This window comes from Aegilops tauschii, chromosome 4 (assembly GCF_002575655.3).
Source record: "Aegilops tauschii subsp. strangulata cultivar AL8/78 chromosome 4, Aet v6.0, whole genome shotgun sequence".
NCBI lineage: Eukaryota > Viridiplantae > Streptophyta > Magnoliopsida > Poales > Poaceae > Aegilops > Aegilops tauschii.
The window spans coordinates 58,420,041-58,440,705 of NC_053038.3; the positions used below are offsets into that span (position 1 = coordinate 58,420,041).

At 47.3% G+C, this 20,665-nt stretch overlaps 1 protein-coding gene and 1 long non-coding RNA gene across 2 annotated transcripts; one reads left to right on the forward strand and one right to left on the reverse strand.

Moving 5' to 3' along the window:
- Positions 1-6,171: 6,171 nt before the first annotated feature.
- LOC109774443 (jasmonate-induced oxygenase 2) lies at positions 6,172-7,809 on the reverse strand. The gene is made up of 2 exons (XM_020333162.4): positions 7,269-7,809; positions 6,172-7,148 (listed from the first exon to the last, which is right to left on the reverse strand). Exons 1-2 carry the CDS (start codon positions 7,721-7,723, stop codon positions 6,557-6,559), a joined length of 1,047 nt encoding a protein of 348 aa, XP_020188751.1. The 5' UTR covers positions 7,724-7,809; the 3' UTR covers positions 6,172-6,556.
- Positions 7,810-13,350: 5,541 nt separating this feature from the next.
- LOC141021470 (uncharacterized) lies at positions 13,351-14,822 on the forward strand. The gene is made up of 2 exons (XR_012182776.1): positions 13,351-13,863; positions 14,675-14,822. It is a non-coding gene; the product is annotated as an uncharacterized lncRNA (long non-coding RNA).
- The last annotated feature ends 5,843 nt before the right edge of the window (positions 14,823-20,665 follow it).

The following is a 20,665-nucleotide window of genomic DNA, read 5'->3' on the forward strand; positions in this document are numbered from 1 at the left end:
CCGAACATTAGCAAATTCCCATCTGCCTCATAACCGCGGGCACGGCTTTCGAAAGATAATACCCTGCAGGGGTGTCCCAACTTAGCCCATTATAAGCTCTCACGGTCAACGAAGGATAAACCTTCTCCCGGAAAGACCCGATCAGTCTCGGAATCCCGGTTTACAAGACATCTCGACAATGGTAAAACAAGACCAGCAAAGCCGCCCGAATGTGCCGACAAATCCCGATAGGAGCTGCACATATCTCGTTCTCAGGGCACACCGGATGGGCAAGACGTCGGGTTGGCATAGACCCTGGTTGCCCAGGGGGCGCCGGACATCGCCCAGTTTGGGCCAGCATTCGAAGGAACACTGGTCCGGGGGTTAAAATAAGATGACCCTCGGGCTCGCGAAAAACCCGGGGGAAAAAGGCTTAGGCGGCGAATGGTAAAACCAAAGTTGGGCCTTGCTGGAGGAGTTTTATTCAAGACGAACTGTCAAGGGGGTCCCATAAATCACCCGACCGTGTAAGGAACGCAAACTCAAGGAACATAATCCCGGTATAACAGTAACTAGGGCGGCAAGAGTGGAACAAAACACCAGGCATAAGGCCGAGCCTTCCACCCTTTACCAAATATATATAGATGCATTAATTAAATAAGAGATATTGTGATATCCCAACATATGCATGTTCCGACATGGAACAAACTTCAACTTCACCTGCAACTAGCAACGCTATAAGAGGGGCTGAGCAAAAGCGGTAACTTAGCCAAACAACGGTTTGCTGGGAAATGATGGTTAGGGGCTGACATGGCTAAAATGGGAGACATGATATAGCAAGTGATAGGTAGCGAGCATGGCAATAGAGCGAACAACTAGCATAGCAAAGATAGAAGTGATTTCGAGGGGTGGTCATCTTGCCTGCAAGGTTCTCAGAGTTGTCGAAAGCTTGATCCTCGTAAGCGTACTCGACAGGTTCCTCGTTCACGAACTCGTCTCCCGGCTCTACCCAAGACAAGAACACAAACAAACGGAACCACAATCAACAACGAGAAATGCACAAGCAACATGATGCAAAACATGTATGATATGCAAGATATGATATGCGATGCGTATGCGTGCTCCGGAAGGAAAAAGATGAGCATGGCAGTAACTTGGCAAACCAAGCATGCCACTGGAAAGATGAGATGATTTCGGTCGAAATCGATATAAAGATCACCGGAATCGGATGCACGGTTTGCAAATGCCAAGCAAAACAAAAATGACACTAATCTGCGATAAACAGCAAGATAACACTTAAAATGCAACAAGCAACAATGCTACAGCATCCCAACATAGCAAAAAGCACATGGCAGTAATCTACAGGAGATGCTTGACAAAAGATGAACAATGAGCTATGGCTAGTTCACAACATATCAAGCTCAAACAAGCATGGCAAAAGTGCAAAAGATTACAGGTTCACAGACTTAGTGAAAAACTGGACATGGCAGAAAACAGCATCAGGTAGCAATGTTCAGAGCACGAAATCAATATGCTACAGGAACTTAACATAGCAAAAAAAAAGGCATGGAAGTGTTCTACTAAAAGCACATGACAAAAGTCCCTTACTGACCTGAAGCCAAAAAGGACCAGAAGATATGATGGCAAGCATGTAAACATAGCAAGTTTCGTTAACAGGTTTCAGACTTAGCAGAAAACAGAGCATGGCAGAAATAATAATATGTAGGCCTCTTTGTGAGCTTGATGCACTCACCACAGAGCAATGCATGACAAACCAAGCATACCTACAACAAGATGGCATGTTTATGAAGCTATCCATGGCAAGAACGATAGCATAGCATGTATGGATCAACTACTCAATTGTAGTACTTCTGTGCAATTAACTCATTTTTTTCTACCTAAATATGGACTTGTTTTAGGCAGAATCCAGCTATGTTTCATGCTATCCATCAGACTTCATGCTATCGATCGGAACCCACCAACGAACCATCCAATTTCTCTATCGTACGGCTCAAAACAAAAGGTCTGTATCGTGTATATAGGGATCGATCTTGTTGCACCGCGCGTGCACCTAGGTCATGGTCAGATCGATCATGGCGGCGCCGTCGCAGAAGACGCGGTCCACGCATAGATCGACGTTCGCGCAAGGCACGCACAAGTTCGACATCGCCGGCTAAGCTCGGCAAAATTGCATATCATGTTAAGAATCTGCCAGAAATATTTTATAGCAAAAGTAGAGCAAGATTGAGTCATGCTATGGCACTCCATAATTGCAAACAATTGCAGGAATGGATCAATTACAACTATAGCTACAAAACATCCTTACTGAACATCTCCAAAATATGCATGGATCTTTCTGTAGCATCAAGTTTACATGGCAACAAAATTACAGCAGACAAGGACTTAGAGAAATCACCCAAGTCCCTGAAATCAGAAATTTTACGGGGCCTACTTTGCATGCTTGTGCTAGTCACCACAGAGATCACAAAAATACATGGACTACACCACTGGAAAGATGGCATGGCATACTTCAAAACATATGTAGAGCTCATGCTCAAACGATGCACAGATTAAATGATACAAAAATGACAAATCTCCAAGTTCTGTCAAGAACCAGAGAATAACAGCAACTAGCCCTCTTCCAACAGAGATTTGGGCATCAAGATGACCTCTAATGAACATGGTGCAATTGAACAAAATGAAGAGCATCACGAGACGAACAATTTGACATATTACACGCGCGAATCGGAGCTACATGCAAGAAGTTATCGCTTCGGGAACATAGGCACATGCTGATGAAATCTGGAGACTTAGAGAAAAAAAACGAGGTCGAGGGAAAGTCAACGGGGGGCTGTACCAGATCGGATCGGGGAAACGCTACAGGAGCTCGAGCTCCGGTGATGGCGCTCGTGGCCGGCGACGGAGGAAGGGGAGGAGGCGGCCGGAGGAGGGGCGCCGGCCGTGGGGCGGAGGGCGACGCGGGCGGGGCGCGGGCGCGCGGCGGCGGAGGAGCCCGGCGGGGCCGGCCGGCGGCGGCGCGGCGAGGAGGAGGCGGCGGAGCACTGGCCGGCGGCGGGGGAAGGCGCGCGGGCGCGCGGGCGCGGAGGAGGCGGGCCGCGGGGGCCGGCGATGGGCCTGCGGGCCGGCGGCGGGGCGAGGCCGGAGGCGGCCACGTGTCGCCACGGGACTGGTCGGGTGGCGCGGCGGACGTTGTCCGGCCGGAGCGGACGCGTCCGGCGCGGCGCGGAGGGAGTGGGTTAGGGTTCGTCTGTGATTCCGTTTTTCGGGATGCCCACATATAAATAGGTAGAGGGAGCTAGGAGGCTCCAAATGAGGTGCGGTTTTCGCCCACACGATCGTGATCGAATGACCTAGAGCATGGAAGAGAGTTTGGTGGGTTTTGGGCTGGTTTTTGAGGGGGTTTTTGCTGGACACTCAAATGGACTTTGCGGATGCCCGGTTAACCGATGGAGTACCAAACGACCTCCGAATGGAACTAAACTTGACCGGTAGTCTCCGGGTGGTATATTAAGACCACTTGACAAGCCTCGGTCCATTCCGAGAAAGTTTGACACACGCACACGAAAGAAAACAAGAGGGGTGCACCGGAGGAGATAGGAGCGCCGGATTGGAAAACAGACAACGTGGAAAATGCTCGGATGCATAAGACGAACACGTATGCGAATGCAATGCACATGATGACATGATATGAAAATGCATGACATGACAAAATACAAAACGAAAAACAAAACCCGACAACGGAGGGAAAAACATATCACATAGCCTGAAATGGCAAGAGTCGGAGTTACAAATATGGCAAGTTACATGCGGGGTGTTACACGACATCCATCCAAGGCCGATTTATATTGGATGGGGTCCTCGTGTTCCATGAGGTGCCTCATGAGGTCAAGTCCAAGCACCAGAAGGCAATTTTCTTGAAGATTGACTTCGACAAAGCTTATGACATGGTCCACTGGTCCTTTCTCTGCGAGGTCCTATAGAGGAAGAGCTTCAATGACAGCTAGATCACCAGGGTCATGCAGTTGGTATCTAGCGGCCGCATCGCTGTTAACATTAATGAGGAAGTCATCCTCTACCACATGATGTGGTGTTAGGCAGGGGGAGCCCTTCTCCTCCTTTTTGTTTAACATGGTGGTTGATGCACTGGCCGCCATCCTTGACAAGGCTAAATCAGATAGGCACATTCGAGGAGTGGTTCCCCCTTTAGTCCCTGGGGGCGGGGTTCCCTTCTTCAGTATGTGGATGACACGATTATTATAGTTGAGGGACCCCCCATGGACATCGCGAACCTAAAATTCCTCCTCCCGTGCTTCGAGCAGATGTCGGGTCTCACCATCAACTTCACTAAGAGTGAAGTGATGGTTCTTGGCTATTCTGAGGTGGACCGCCAGAGCATCGTGGATCGCCTTAATTGCTCCTTGGGGAACTTCGCAACGACTTACTTGAGAGTCCCCATTAGTGACTCTGGACTTTCCGTTGAGTAGCTTCGGCCAGTGGTTACCAAGCTCCAACACAGAGTCGAGCCTTGGCAGGGCAAGTGGCTCTCCAAGGCAACACAGATGGTGTTGATTAACTCCTCCCCATCGAGCCTGCTCATGTTTATCATGAGTTTCTATAGCCTTCATGCGACCGTTCATCATGAGATTACAAAATTCCAACCGAGATTCTTCTAGGCTGTGGAGGGTGATAAGAAGAAGTACATATGATGCGTTGGCCCGACATTTGCATACCTAAGGACCAGGAAGGTCTAGGCATCATGTCATCTAAACGTATGAACATCACCCTCCTGACCAAATGGCTATGGCGCATCGAGCATGGAGAGGGTGGCCTCTTGCTCGACATTGTTAGGGCCAAGTACCCGCGTGGTCGTCCGCTGGGTTTCTGCCAACGGTCGGGTGGTTCCAAGTTCTGGCAATTGGTCATCCAACTCCTCCCCGTCCTTCAGATTGGGTCCTCCATCTCGATTGGCTCGGGCATGTCCACCTTGTTTTGGTTCAACCGCTGGACCGGTGACACTCCCTATCACCCTTTGTGGTGCGATTTCTGGAGCTTTTCTCATCATTCATGGTCCCCCACATCTCCATCGAGGTGGCCCTTATTGACTTAGGGCGCCTCACCGTAGATCTTTTGCCCCCCGGGAACAGGCTGGCTGGCTGGCCCTGCTCGAATGCGCCGTGCTCCACACGTCGAGCTTGTCCCAAGAATCGGACTGCATATCTTGGCGCCCGGAGCCGAGCGGCGTGTTCTTGTCGCGATCCTTGTATCAGGCGATTGCGGCCACCCCAACCCTCGAGGCCCTAGTTCAGATTTGAGCGATCCGGCTTCCTCTGAAGATTCGGATCTTCTTGTGGCAGTGGATCTGCGGTCGTGTTCCCTCGGGTGTAGAGGTCCTCAAACGTAATGGCCCTGACAATGGTCTGTGCCCTTTATGTGCTACCGAAGAGGACTCCAATCACATCTTCTTCACCTGTATAACGGCCCAATTCCTGTGGAGCCGCTTCAGGGTGTAGTTGGCGGCGGGTGGTGCCACTCCAACTTTCCCGATTTGCACGAGGAACTGCAGGCATTGACGCTTAGTGCTCGCCACATTAGGTGGCTGAGTGTTGGGGTTCTCGTCTGGACGCGCTGGACAATCCACAATAAGCTTGTCATCACGCGCCCTCCATTACGCCGACCGACTGACGCGATTTACAAACTTTGTGGTTACTTGCACCTGTGGAAGCCACTTAGCCGGGATCCGGAGTGGACCGCCATCGACGTCATCACTTCTGCTCTCTGCTCCCTGGCGCTCCGCTTGGCGCCTCCCCTCCCTCCACCACCACCGGAGCCGGACTAGGTGGTCAGCGCGTGCTTGTATGCTTGTATGCATGTATGACTGTTGTGTGCGTCCTTGTTTCTCCATACTTCTATTTGTTGCCGTGTGCGTTGTACCGTACTTTGGATGTCGTGGCTTGTGGTTGCTTTATTTATAAAGCGGGGCGTAAAACCTTTTTTGATAAATTATTGACGAGTTATAATTTTTTGATAGGTTTTCATCGACAAGTTTCACATTTTACATTTATAGGTAGAGACGGCAACTATCAATGTGTACATTTATAGGTAGAGACGGCAACTATCAATGTGTGCCCGTGAATCACGGTGATATTGACACTCACAAATGCAGTAATAATGTTCTGCTCAAATGCGCGAAATCATATTGAAATGCACAGACATATGTATACAGTACTCCCTCAGTCCTAAAATATCTCTTTTAGTTGCCTCCGTTCAAATTTGAATTAAAACCACATCATCACTTATTTTGAAACAGAGGAAGAGGAAGTAATTATTAATATGCACAATACTTATTTATATTACTACAAATGGGGAGATGCTTGTAGCACTAGGATCACTAAGGGGGTGTTTGTTTTCAGGGACTTTTTTGTGTAGGGACTAGAAAAAGTCCCTCCTAGAAACTTTTTTATCAAACGAGAGGGACTTTTTAGGACTAAACTAGGCATTTGGGAAGAAGGCTCTCAAGGAGAGCGGTAGGATCATGAATTCATTAGGGGTCCTTCATTTAAGGTCGGTCCTTTCTGAAGTGTGCGATCTGGACGTTTTCGACGTCGAGCTTCCTGAAGTTGCTGTTCTTCCTGGTGCTGAAGAAGTTGCCCCAGTTGTAGGCGTCGTACCTGGCCGGCCTCTCGTCGCTCACCATCTCCTCCAGCGGCTCGACCATGGCGTCGCTCCCGGGGTTGAAGAAGTAGGGCATGGAGAACCTCTCCTTCTCCGAGTTCACCGACACCCTGTGCTCCGCGCTCTCGTACCTGTCGTTGCTCCACACCTGGATGATGTCGCCGACGTTGATGACGTAGGAGTCCGGGACAGGCCTGACGCGCACCCACTCGCCGTCGGACCGGCGCCGGACGTCGAGCCCGCCGACGTCGTCCTGGTAGAGGATGGTGAGCGCGCCGGCGTCCTTGTGGCGGCCGACGCCGAGGGCGAGGTCGGGGCTGGGGCAGGGCGGGTAGTGGTTCAGCCGGATGAAGGTGGTCTGGTCCTTGAAGAAGCCGTGCAGCCGGTCCGGTCTCAGGCCCAGGCTCCGGGCGATCAGCTCCAGCAGCTTGAACGCCAGCTCCTCCATCGCCTCCGCGTACTCCTCGAGCGCCTGCCTGCATGCACAAATCAATTTGCATCGAGAATTTGAGATTAGCATCTGAATCATATGAACCACGAATAATAATGAACCATTTCTCTCGGGGTCGCAGAATTGATCGAGTTGATGACCGTACCTGAACCCCGGCAGGTCCTCGGGCCACTTGTTCTCGAACACGAGCTCGCCGTCGGCAACCGCGGCAGGCGGCGGCGGCTCGCGGGGGACGATGTCGAACACCTCCTTCCAGTCCCTGACGTTCTTGGTGTGCTCCGACTCGTAGTACCCCAGCGGCGCCGCCTCGTCCCTCCGCACTGCCGCCTTCCGGTCCGCCGGCAGCGCGAAGAAGGCCCTCTGCGCCTCCAGCGCCTGCGCCACCGTCTCCGCCGGCACGCCGTGGCGCACCACCACGAAGAACCCCCAGTCCCGGCTCGCCCTGCCCACCTCGGCCGCGAGGGCGTCCACGCCGGCCTTGTCGCCGGCGGCGAGAGGGGAGAGGTCGACGACCGGGATGCCGTCCGCGTCGGCGAGGTTCGCCTTCGTGCGATGCTCCGGTGCCTGCACGAAGGCCTGGTCCATGGAGAGTCCGCCCATGGCGATGTCGCGGTCGATGATCAAAGTTCTCGATCTCACGTGTACGGTGGCGACTGCCGATCGAGTGCGTTGTGGCCTTGAGTGTGCGGGTGGCTAGGGGGTTAAAAAGGGTCTTTATGCAGGTTTGATTCAATGAATCTGGACGGGTTTCTAGGTGAGGTTTGTTTGTAAACTTGGAGCTGGCGTGCGCTTGTCCTGGTACAGTGGAAGAACGAAACGCACCTCCCGCTTTGGCGTGTTCGGTGTGTTCTATGTATGTTTGTGGCGTCACGAATGATCTGCAGGTGTTGGCCGCAAGCACGAACTGATACCATGATTCACATCCGGCACACTTGAGTTCTACTGTACCTTTTCTGCCGCGAAAACAGTTGGAATTTCACGGGAATATGCACAGAAATCACTCCCCCGGCACGGTTCAAAAGAGATGAAATTTCACGAACGATCTACCGTATTATTTCACCCTCGTGATTTACTGTTTGCGCCGGACTCTAGAATGTTATACTTGAGCAGATCCATCAGCTGCTCAGCGCAAACACGCAATGTAAGCAGGCCACAAGTGATCCCCGGTGATCGAGGACATGACGCCAGGGCAGGCGTTGCAACGTCCGTTTCGCGGCTACCACCACCGAGCGCAAACAGGACAAACATCACTTAATCAATGCCTCGCCTGGTCCATTCATCATCCCGCACCGTCCTCTAATTTCACACACATGTCGATAGGGGCAAAAAACACAATTGTCACCTTTGTTGAATGTTTAGCACGATTTGATCAGTTTTTTCAAGAAAAAAATAATACAGATCGGACCTTTTTTACCGTCATGGTCACTGGCGATAGGAAACAAGTTGATGCGGAGCATCCTACGGACATCATCATGTCAAGAGTCCGTTCGACAAGTGACACGTGCGACATCTACTTCACATACACAAAGGTGAATCGTCTCCTTTACGCGTGTTCACTTGACCCCTTCGAGGATGGTATACTACTTGACACTCCTCTCGTGTGCATACATAGGTATTGTCGGAACACCACGGACGACGACGAGGAGTGCGAGCGCAAGTGTACAGCTACACCATCCACGAGGGAAGTATGGAAAGGAAGGAAGAAGAGGAACCTTCCTAGCGCAGAGATAGCGGTACAACCGCCCAACCGCCGGTCAACTACTGCCCCACCGGTACAACCGCTCGAATACCGCCCAACTACCGGTCCAACTTATGTAATCGAGTGGCACAAGACCGGTAACACCCCAGTTATCCCCCAGCTGCAGTAAGACCGGTACAACCGGTACAACCGCTAATCACGTCCGGGAACACCTCCAGGAACCAGTACAAGAGCTCCAAGCGGTACAACCGCTCCCATGACTGGTACAACCGGCCTGCCTGCACGCAGTGAAAGGGGTTTCGACCCATGTATCCCCAACTTATCCCTTGGATTATAAATACTCGTCTCCTAGCTCCGAATTAGGGTTAGCAAATAGGATAGCTCTTGTATGCGAGTTTTGCTCCTACCTACTCTACTCTTGAGAGAGAGAGAGAGAGAGACCACTCCCATGGAGTTCAAGACCTCCATGTGAGAAGATCCCTAGTGGATTCAAGACCCCATCTGGGGAAGATCCATCTCGGATTCAAGACCTCAACTTCTCACGGATTGGGATGAACTAGCTACCTTTTGAATCCTCCTTTGTTAGATTTGGATCGTGTATCTCTCCGTGTATATGTGGATCTAGCACATGTGTTACCGTTTCTCGTTGATTTGAGTGTTTCCTCTCGTTTCCCTCGTATTTTTCCCTTGTGTGTTTATCGTGTTCTTCGGGAATCCCCCTCCAAATCGTGAAAGATCGGCCCCTAGGGTTCCACCCTACATCACAAGTCAATGTGTCTGCACTGTCACGGCACCGACTTACATGAATCTACGTCCAAGGACCGCGGTGGTAGCTTGTTATAGCCTACCGCCAGGCTCAATGGTGATAGGCCTGAAGAGGTAAGTGGCCGACGGTGCGGCGGATGGGCCAACCACCCACCCATTCTCTCGAGCAAGTCATGTCCTATTCATCCCGAACAGAGAGGAGGCGCCTCTCTCCTCCTCTTCAATCCCCCGCCCCTCGTTCTCCTTTGTTTGGGCATTATTTTGGAGAATCTTGGAACCAAAACGAAGAGCAATGTAATCTCCATCCTTCCGTCAATTTTTTTTCTGTTAAATCTTTGTATTTTTATGCATCATATGACACTAGGTGGAACCCTAGTTCCTCAACTTTTTGGAATTTTTTTCCATTTTAAAGTGTGGTTGTTATGTTTGTGTAATATTACCTCTGTCCCAAATTATTTGTCTTAAATTTGTCTAGATACTGATGTATCTAACACTAAAACGTGTCTCGTATCTAGACAAATCAAGACAAGTAATTCTGGACGGAGGAAGTATGAGGTAGTAGTATAATGTGTGGATGGATGAATGGATATATTGTGTGGATATGTTGGTATTGTTTATTTCCAATGTGTATGGATGAATGGATGGATAGATTGTATGGATAATAGATAGATAGTTAATGGATGAATGGATGGATAGATTTATTTTAATGTGTGTGGATAGATTGTTAGCGGATGAATTGATAAGTATGGATATATAGATTGCAATGTGTATGGATGAACAAGAAATTTCTTTGGCATTTTTTGGATGAATGTTGAAGATAATTTTGTGCATATTTTTGAACGAATGTTTGGGGTGTATAAATGGATATGTTTGGATGATTGAATGGATATCTCTAGATGAATTGATATATAGGTTGTATTTTTCCTTATATTTATATGTGATGCACATATATATTTCAATTGTATGGATGATATTGTCAAGTCCTTGTCAAATAATTGATTAGAAATGACAATTGGGTGAGGATGGCCAATGATGAGGACAATGGTCGTTGGTATATTGGGCTTCAACCTACTTTCGATAAGGGGCATCGTGCACGGGCTATCGAGAATAGATGGGTAATAAGCACATGCATCATCTTTTTCCTATTATTTATTTGATTGAAAGGCGAAGGTAGTGATCAATTTGTGCAATTTTGATAGGTCCTACAAATCGTGCGAATAAGAGGTGACACAAAGGCCTACGAGTTGCGATATGACGTGCGGTATGAGCCGTACTTCGATAAAGTTGGCCTACTACCGTTCGTTCTGCAGTTCAAGCGTGCACCGTCGGGGTCAGCCATGCAGCTCTGACAACCCTACCGGGTCGTTGGAGGCCGGAGACACACAGAGTTCATCTCCCTTGTGGAGAAATGATGGTCACCCTGAAGGACTTCGCCATCATTGGACTTCCGATCAACGGCGAGCCTCTCATCAGACTAATGGACAACAAACGGTGGTGTTAGAGGGTTACCGCACTCATCGGTGATTGCTCCCCCTCTCTTCGTGACTACGAAAGAGGAACAACAAGACATCCACACGGGCGTACTTGTGGTATCTCCTATCGCAGGTCCTTTTTGCACATGTTTGCATCTCATGTAAAAGTAAGAAGTCCGGTGTTCATTCTGCATTCATGTATTTATGCAAGTATAATCAGACTAGAACAGCTAATCAAATTTATATTAGATTCTTCAAAGCGGATCAGATGACCATTGGCAAATCCACGCCAATCAAACTTAGATATAGTCACGGGTGCTAGATAGATTGAAACTTCCACATAGTCACGTACCACACTGAAAAGCGCTACAAATCCTAAAATGACGACGTACACAAAAGAGCAAGCATAGAGGAGCTGCACCCACGTGCAAAGTGGCATCCATGTATACATAGTCAATGCCACGCCCATATAGTACGCATAATCTAGGATTTTAAGATAGCATGCAAATCCGGACTTTTGTGGATGCAGACCCAGCGTGCCTGTGAAACGTGATGACCACAAGATCGTCTTCCTTCAGTTCAAGCTGATCGACATACTTCCGTAAACCTCCTTGTATGACGAGTCTGCCATCGTTTGCCTTTTTGAATGAAGCCGCTACATGGGCTCATGTATCATCATGCCGCATAGTTCTGCCTGAATCATCCATGTGACCCGTTTTCCTTTGAATCAGGACGGCGGTGGCGCGGATCGGGGTGGCGAAGCAGCGGCGGTGCAGCAGTAGAGGAGCGGCCATTCGAGGCGGAGAGAGGAGGAGGAGCGGCGAAGAAGCGTCGGAGGGGCGGCACGTGTGCGGCTCAAATCCGGCGGCAGGGCGCGGTGGCGATTCGGTGGCGGAGAAGTGGCCAATTCGGCCGATTTGGAGGCGTGGGCGATGGAGCTGCCAGATCTGGCAGTAGGGCGGCAGTCACGACGGCGACCGGCGGGGGTGAGGCAAAACCGCGGCGGCGGCGGTATGGAGGCGGAGGTGGGATTGGGGACAGTGGTCGCGCTGTCGAAGGCCCCGGCGGGGTGGGCGACTGCGGCGGAGGAGGCGGCGGGGTCGTCAGAGTCAGTCATCGCCCTGGTGGCGGTGAGGCACTTATGGGCGAACGGAAGAAAAATGAAAGCGGTTGGGCAGTTGGCGCGCTAGCGCCGTTTTAACATCTCCTGTAGGTGGAGATGTATATTGCACTGCAAAGTGTTGTAGTTTACATTTCAGGGAGGCGGAGATGTAATTTTTTTTCGCATCTACATCATCTATTGGAGAATTGTTTTTGGCCTCGGAGATGCAAAAGTTAGTTATTTTTGCATCTATATCATCTATTGGAGATGCTCTAAGGAGGTTGGAGCATCTATAGCCGAACTTGGCTAATCCGGCCCCTCAAACGCCCGCGTTCGCAGCCCGCGGATGTGCGGGCACTGACCGGTCACGCCTCAATTAGTTATTTTGCATCCACCTCTCTCAAATTTCACCCTTTAGATCCATACAAAGTATGCAAAAGAAATCCTACGTACTACATCTACGTACTACCCTAACTACTCTTCGTCATCGGAGATGTCCATGACGAGGGTGCCGAGCGCCGGCTGGACGGGCGGGTAGGAGGGCTCCGGCTCATCCTCCTCCTGCTCGACGTCATCCATTTAGGCGAACATCTTCGCCCCCTCTGCTGCCTCTTGCGCCTCCATCTCCTGCCGGCGACGTCGTCTTGCCTCCGCAGCCGACTCCGATCGGAGGGAATCAAGGATGGCCTGCTGCTCCGCTTGCATATCCCCGTCGCCAGCGTCCCCCACATCCTCCTCCTCCGGCTCATCCCCTCCTCCTCAAAGTCCTCCTCCCCGTAGCTGACTCCGACCTGAGGGAATCAAGGATGGCCTGCTGCTCCGCCTGCATATCCCTGTCACCACTGTCCCCCACATCCTCCTCCTCCTTCAGCTCATCCCCCTCCTTCTCAAAGTCCTCCGCTTCCTCCTCCTCGTCGTCCTCCTCCTCCACATCCTCTCCTCCTACTCCTCCGGATCCACTGCATCCGGAGGTAGCCCGGCGGCGATCCGGGCTTCCCGCCTAGCCCGGATCTGCTCAAGGAGCTCGAGCTGGCGCTCCGGCGTCAGAAATAGCTCGCTCCTCACCAGGCGGTGTGGGGCATGGCTACTAGGAGGACGGGTGGAGTGGAAAGTGGCGGCGGCGGCGGACAGGAGGAGGAAAATGTGGATGGATGATAGGGTTCCGGTGCCGCCTGTAATACCCGTGTTTATTAGTATAAATAAGATATTGTATTTTGGTAAATTAACAAAATTAGCAGAATGTTGGAGTAGTAATTATAAGCTTAATTAGATAAAATCAATCATTGGCAATCATTGGTTAGTACTAAGTAAGAGTAGTCAACTTAATTTCTTAGTGTGGAAGGATATGCATTACAAGAACATGCTTGTAGAGCCTTCGAGTAGGAGGGCCACGTGTGGGTGTGGTACAAGATATTTAGCAGCTCAAGTTTGCACTTATCTGTAGCATTTAATGCTCTGTTGGAGTCAGCTAGGCACGTGTAATGTAAAAGTACAAACAGCTGTAAAACTAGAGACACCGAGGCTGCTGAGTTACACTTATCCAGCTCCATTCCCTACCCTACCATGCCTATAAATAGATGGGCAAGAGCACGCTGTAGTACTCATCCCAACATACAAACCAGTTCACTAGCTAGCTTTGCATGGAGTAGAATCACACTGATCGGCAAGAGCGCTCGGAGGAAGCAGCGAGTCAGCGAGTCAGGCAAGCATGCGTTCCATCTAGCCTTTCTAGCTGTCCTATTCCTTGTTTGTCTCACTATTCATGCCATGCTCTACATCTAGTAGTACTTCTCAAGCTCTATAATGTGCACTGTTCGTATGATTTGATTCCTGTACATCTCTTGAAGCTAGCATGCATACCACAGTACTATCTTTTTGGTTTATGATCACGGTGGAGAAATCATTGGTACATGCATGTGAGCACATGGATTAATGGCTCATGCATGGATGGTTGGTTCTGTGAAAAGCCTAGAGATATTTATCTTGGTCTTGCATGTATTTCCTCTTGCTAATCTTTGTCTAGTAAATTTTATAAAAATCTGGTATCACGGCGGCAAACGTATTGTACCGGTCACAGTTCAGGTATGGGACTGTCTGAGTTCTCCGCTAAGAACGCCACTCGTTCGGAAGCGTGTCGATGATGGATCCGTAGGAGCGATCGACACTAGTAAGTCGAGTGGTCGGTTCTTGGGGAATAAAGAGCTCTGCTCTACTAGCGCCTGTGTGGTTCTAGTCGAGGCTGTCGACGTCAGAGTACCCCTCTTAAGAGCGTAAAAGTGTGAAATTTTCACCCCTGTGACTCCCGGGTTGGGAAGCTTGCAGTCATATGTGATGCCAGTTATTTCTTTTCTTTTCTTTAAATTAATCTCCATTATCTTCCTGTGCCATCAAACTTTTTTTTTTACAACTAACCCTTGTGTTTTGTCACTTTTGCCGAGAGAAGTTCCTTTGTATCCGTGTGCTTGCTGAGTATGAGATCATACTCATTCTTGCTATTGTTGTTGATTTTGCAGAAGTAGCAAATGATGGATGTGCTGATGAGAATGATGAACAGTAGGAGTAGCTCTACGGGTTGGGAATAAATAAAGGAGTTGCATGTATCATAACCTTTGTAATAGCTAGTAATGAATAAAGTTGGCTCTTGTGCATATTAGAAAATAATTTGTTTACTAGCCTAACATGCTAGCCTAACATCCCTGATTTATAAGCATGTGGCGATTGTCACGGCTAAGACTCACTTGGGGCGTGACAATTTTATTGGCATCAGAGCCAGGGTTTAGGAAAAAAAAGAATAAGAGGAAAAAAAGAATAAACACTAATGTGGGTTTAACTAAGGGGATGGTCTAGGCACGTAAAAGTAGGAATTGATGATTAATTGAATGCTTATTTTTCTGTGCTTAATTAGCATGTTTGATATGTAGTCTGTATTTATTTTTGAACTAACTGTGTGCTGAAAGCAGGGATGGATGAGTATACAATCTTCCATCTCAACTTTGTGAGCATATTAGAGGAGGTAGCTGAACATTTCCATTTGGAGCCGCCAGTAGAGTCGACAGTGAAGCATCTTGAGGGCGAAGGGTACCAAGGTGCAGTACATTTGCAGCTCACCCCAGATGATGATAGTTCTTATAAGACCATCTATGGGTATGGTGAAGATGCTAAAGATGCTGGCAACTTTGCTGCACGGGAAGCACTCAAGTTTCTTCATTTTTCTGTTAACTTTGCTTTGGTGGACCTGCATATGTATGAGTACTGGGAGGTACTACTAACTCTAGTGCAGAAGGAGCAGCAACACCACATAGAGATGACACAACTAAACCAGTATCATGAGGCTTGTCGGCAGCATGAGTTGGAGTATCTTGAGCAAGAACATGATGACTGTGTTTATGAGATCAAGCATGACCTCAACCTCCAGATAGAGGACAGGGATCGTTGGCTCGAAATAGAAGAACACAAGAGTAAGAAACTGAGGCTGGAGCGTGATCAGTTGGAGGAGTTGACCAACAAGCAGGAGAGCAAAATCATGGAGCTAATGACAGAGAACAGAAGCCTCCGTAAGAAGCTGGCGGAAAAGCTACAGGCTGGCGGAAAAGCTACAGTCGCATGAATAGGATGCGAACAGTGGCACTTGGAGATATGAAGCAACTGTTCCTAGCTTCTAAATAAATAGTCGTAGTAGTACTGTTTGTATATAGCCTGCTAGGAACTGTTCTGGTAGTAGCCTTTTGACTAGCTAGCACTAGCTTTTGTTGACAACTCTAGTAGTATGGGTGTCTATAGTAGAGTGGCTGAAGGGAAACGTGGATGGCAGCAACACATCTAGTAGATATGATGTGTAATTTTGATTGTACTACTGCTTTCCTCTTTATTAATCAGCTAGACCTGGTATATATGTATATGATGCATGCTCTAATGTTGACAACTTTATTTATTTCTTCCTCTAGTATTATAGATGGTTAGTCACAATGGAGATTTCTCAGCATCACACTCCGGTGATGGCCGGAATGCACTAGCAGCTGCAGCAGAGCAACCACTTCCAAATGAGTTGCTTATAAATATTTTGCAACGTCAAGAACAAACCCAAATGAAGCAGACTGAAATTCTGGAATATATAGTGCAGCAGTCAACTAAAGGAAAGGAGTCGTTCGATGGAGACAAACAGGGCGCATTACGTGAGTTTCGTCGACTTAAGCCTCCTGTTTTCCAAGGTAGTGCAAACCCAATTGAGGCCGAGGACTGGCTAACAGAAATAGAGAAAAGTTTTGATGCCATGCATTGCCCTGATGAAGAGAAGGTTACATTAGCCACGTTTATGCTTCAAGGTGGGGCATTTGATTGGTGGACAGTGCATAAAAAGAAGTATCCTGAGGGCTATCTATTCACATTGGAATCATTTAAGGAAGAGTTCTACAGAAAGTATTTTCCGGAGAGCGTACAAAGGAAAATGGAGCTATCATTTTTACAGTTAAAACAGGACCAGAAATCTGTTGCAGAATATGAAATAGAATTTTCTAGACTTGCTCGTTATGCCTCTGTTTATGTCCAAAATGATGAAGCTAAAGCTCGGCGTTTCGCGCAAGGACTTCGCCAACCAATTAAGTCTCGAGTGGAGGTGTTCGAGCTCAAGTCCTTCCGAGATGTTGCTAACAAGGCATTAACTGTAGAACAAGCATATGTGGAAGAACAAGACGAAGTGGAGCAGCAGCGTAAGAGGATCAAGGTTGACCATGGAAATCAAGGGAACATACAGAAAAAGATGCAGCAGAATTGGCGTCCGAACAACCGCCCAGTAGCCCAGCCTAGACGCAATAACTGTGTTATTTGTCATGGGAATCACACAGCATTCCAGTGCGAGTATCGTCATGGGAAATGTTTTAGGTGCGGCAGAGAAGGACACATGATCAGTCAGTGCCACAGTTCACCGGATCAGAATATGTCAAAGTCCATTGCACCAAAGCCTTTGCCAGCACCGAAAGCTCCATTATACTTACCTGCACCCCCTACTAACTCAAGTGGACCCTCCCAGCGCATGAATAGTTATTCTGGAAACAGGAAGCAGACAAATTCACGTGCAAAGGTGAATCACTTGACCCGTCATGATGCAGATGAGGACAACAATGTGATTACAGGTACACTTCAAGTATGCTCACACAATGCATTCACTTTATTTGATACTGGTGCTACACATTCATTTATATCCTCAAAATTTATCGATAGTCATGGATTAGAAAGTACCCCTTTAAGGAAAAGGATACATGTGGAATCCCCGATGACAGAAATAATAGCCAAGAACATTTGTGTTGCATATCCTATAGTAGTAAAAGGGCAAGAATTTTTGGTTGATTTAATAGTGCTAGATATGCATGATTTTGATATTATACTGGGCATGGATTGGCTAGCTAAGAATCAAGCGAACATAGACTGCCAGAGAAAACGAGTGATAATTCAGGTACCTGGTCAGCGTAAAATCATTTATCAAGCGAAGCATACAACTTTTGACTGCTCGTTTAGCATGAATTTAGAAGTGAAAGAAAAGGATATCAAAGAAATACCAGTCGTAAGAAATTTTCCCGATGTTTTTCCGAGTGAATTACCTGGATTACCACCGGATCGAGAAATTGAATTCTGTATAGACTTAACTCCGGGTACTGCTCCTATCTCAAAGAGTCCGTACAGAATGTCACCTGCTGAACTAAAGGAGTTGAAGAGGCAGATTAAGGAGCTAGAAGAAAAACAATTCATTCGACCTAGCATGTCACCATGGGGCGCTCCGGTGTTGTTTGTGAAAAAGAAGGACGGGAGTTGGCGACTTTGTGTGGATTATCGGGAGCTAAACAAGGTAACTATTAAGAACCGATATCCATTACCAAGAATTGATGATTTGTTCGATCAATTACAAGGGTCTCGAGTATTTTCAAAGATCGATTTGCAGTCAGGATATCATCAGTTAAAAATAAAGGATGGAGATATTCCAAAAACAGCGTTCCGCACAAGATATGGGCATTATGAGTATGTTGTTATGCCATTCGGATTAACAAATGCCCCCGCGGCCTTCATGGATTTGATGAACCGAGTGTTCAGACCATTTTTGGATCAGTTCGTAGTTGTTTTTATTGATGATATTTTGATTTATTCAAAGACAGAAGAAGAGCATGCTCAACACCTAGAAATAGTTCTTCAGACATTAAGGAAGCATAAATTATATGCAAAACTGAAGAAATGTGATTTCTGGTTAAATAAGGTGTCTTTTCTAGGACACATTATTTCAGGGGAAGGAATATCACCAGATCCAACAAAAATTCAGGCAATAGTAGATTGGAAGAGGCCAACCACCGTTACAGAAATAAGAAGTTTCTTGGGATTAGCAGGTTATTACCAAAGATTTATCGAAGGCTTTGCACAGCTAGCAGCACCATTGACACAGCTCACTCGAAAAGGGACAAAATTTATTTGGGATGAAAAATGTGAAGAAAACTTCCAAGAATTAAAGCAGCGATTGGTGACGGCCCCTGTTCTAGCAGTGCCAATAAGTGGAATTGGATTTACTATATTCTGTGATGCTTCAAAAATAGGCTTGGGTTGTGTGCTTATGCAAAACAATAAGGTAATTGCTTATGCTTCTCGACAGCTAAAGACACATGTGAAAAATTATCCGACTCATGATTTGGAATTGGGTGCTGTCATCTTTGCATTAAAAATATGGAGGCATTATTTGTATGGAGAACGCTGTGAAATTTATACAGATCATAAGAGCCTGAAATACATATTCACCCAGAAGGAATTAAACATGCGACAACGAAGGTGGCTAGAGTTACTTAAGGATTATGATATCAACATAAATTACCATCCAGGTAAAGCTAACGTTGTGGCTGATGCACTTAGTAGAAAGACTGCTTGCAACATGGCATGTCTAATTACTACACAAAGAGACATTTTGAGGGACATGGAGAAATTGGGTATAGAAGTATATGTACGTGATTCAACTAGCACTGTCATGGCATTACAAGTCAAGCCTGATCTGCAAGACAAAATCCGGATGAAACAAATGGACGACCCATTTCTTTTGAACCTCCGAAAGGGGATAGAACAAGGAAAGCCATCGGAGTTTCATATAAGAAGTGATGGGTCAGTATGGCTGAGGAACCGCATATGTGTCCCCGACCAGTCAGATTTAAAGTTGGAAATTATGCAAGAGGCACACTCCACACCATACTCCGTGCACCCAGGGAGCACAAAGATGTATCATGACATTAAAGGGAATTTTTGGTGGCCCAACATGAAGAGAGAAATAGCAAAATTTGTTTTAGAATGTCCAATATGTCAGCAGGTAAAGGTAGACCATCAAAAACCAGCCGGTCTTCTACAACCTTTAAAAATCCCGACTTGGAAATGGGAAGAAATTAGTATGGATTTTGTCACGGGTCTACCTCGAACTTCTGCAGGATACGATGCTATATGGGTCATAGTAGACAGATTGACCAAAGTGGCACAATTTATCCCAGTAAAGAAAACATTTTCTCTTGAAAAATTAGCTAAATTATACATCAAGGAGATAGTTGCTAATTATGGAGTTCCTATTGACATTACATCTGATCGAGATCCGAGATTTGTCTCAAGATTTTGGAAAAGTTTACATAAGGCATTGGGAACAAAGTTAAATTTTAGTACGGCGTATCATCCTCAATCTGATGGACAGTCAGAACGAGTTATACAAATATTGGAGGATATGTTGCGAGCAAGTGTATAAGACTTCAAGGAAAAATGGGATGAATCACTTCCTCTGGTAAAATTCGCATACAATAATAGTTATCAGTCAAGTATTAAAATGGCTCCTTATGAAGCATTATATGGCAAGAGGTGTCGCTCTCCAATCTGCTGGGAAGAAATAGGAGAAAGGAAATATCTAGGCCCAGATTTAGTTCAACAGGCCGAGGAAAAAATCACGAATTATTCGTGAGCACCTAAAGGCAGCACAAAGTCGACAAAAGACTCAAGCGGATAAAAAGCGCAGAGAAGTTGAGTTTAAGGCAGGAGATTTTGTCTATCTGAAAGTTTCTCCAAAGAAAGGGACGAGACGTTTTGGCCTACGTGGAAAATTGAGTCCAAGATATGTCGGGCCATTTCAAATCATTAATAAAGTTGGAGCTGTCGCTTATCGTCTAGAATTACCCCCAAATTTATCAGGGATACACAACGTGTTCCATGTATCCACTTTAAAGAAGTGTGAACTCCCACCAAAAACAGTAGAATTACCACTCACGGAGCTGCAGCCGGATCTATCCTATGAAGAGCACCCAATAAAGATTTTGGATGTGAAAGATAGGGTAATGAGAAAAAGGACCATTCGGTTTGTAAAAGTCCAATGGAGCAACCATAAAGAGGAGGAGGTGACTTGGGAAAAAGAAGATGATTTGCGCGCATGTTTTCCGCATCTCCAGTTTATGGGTAATTAAATTTCAAGGACGAAATTTCTATAAGTAGGGGAGGATGTAATACCCGTGTTT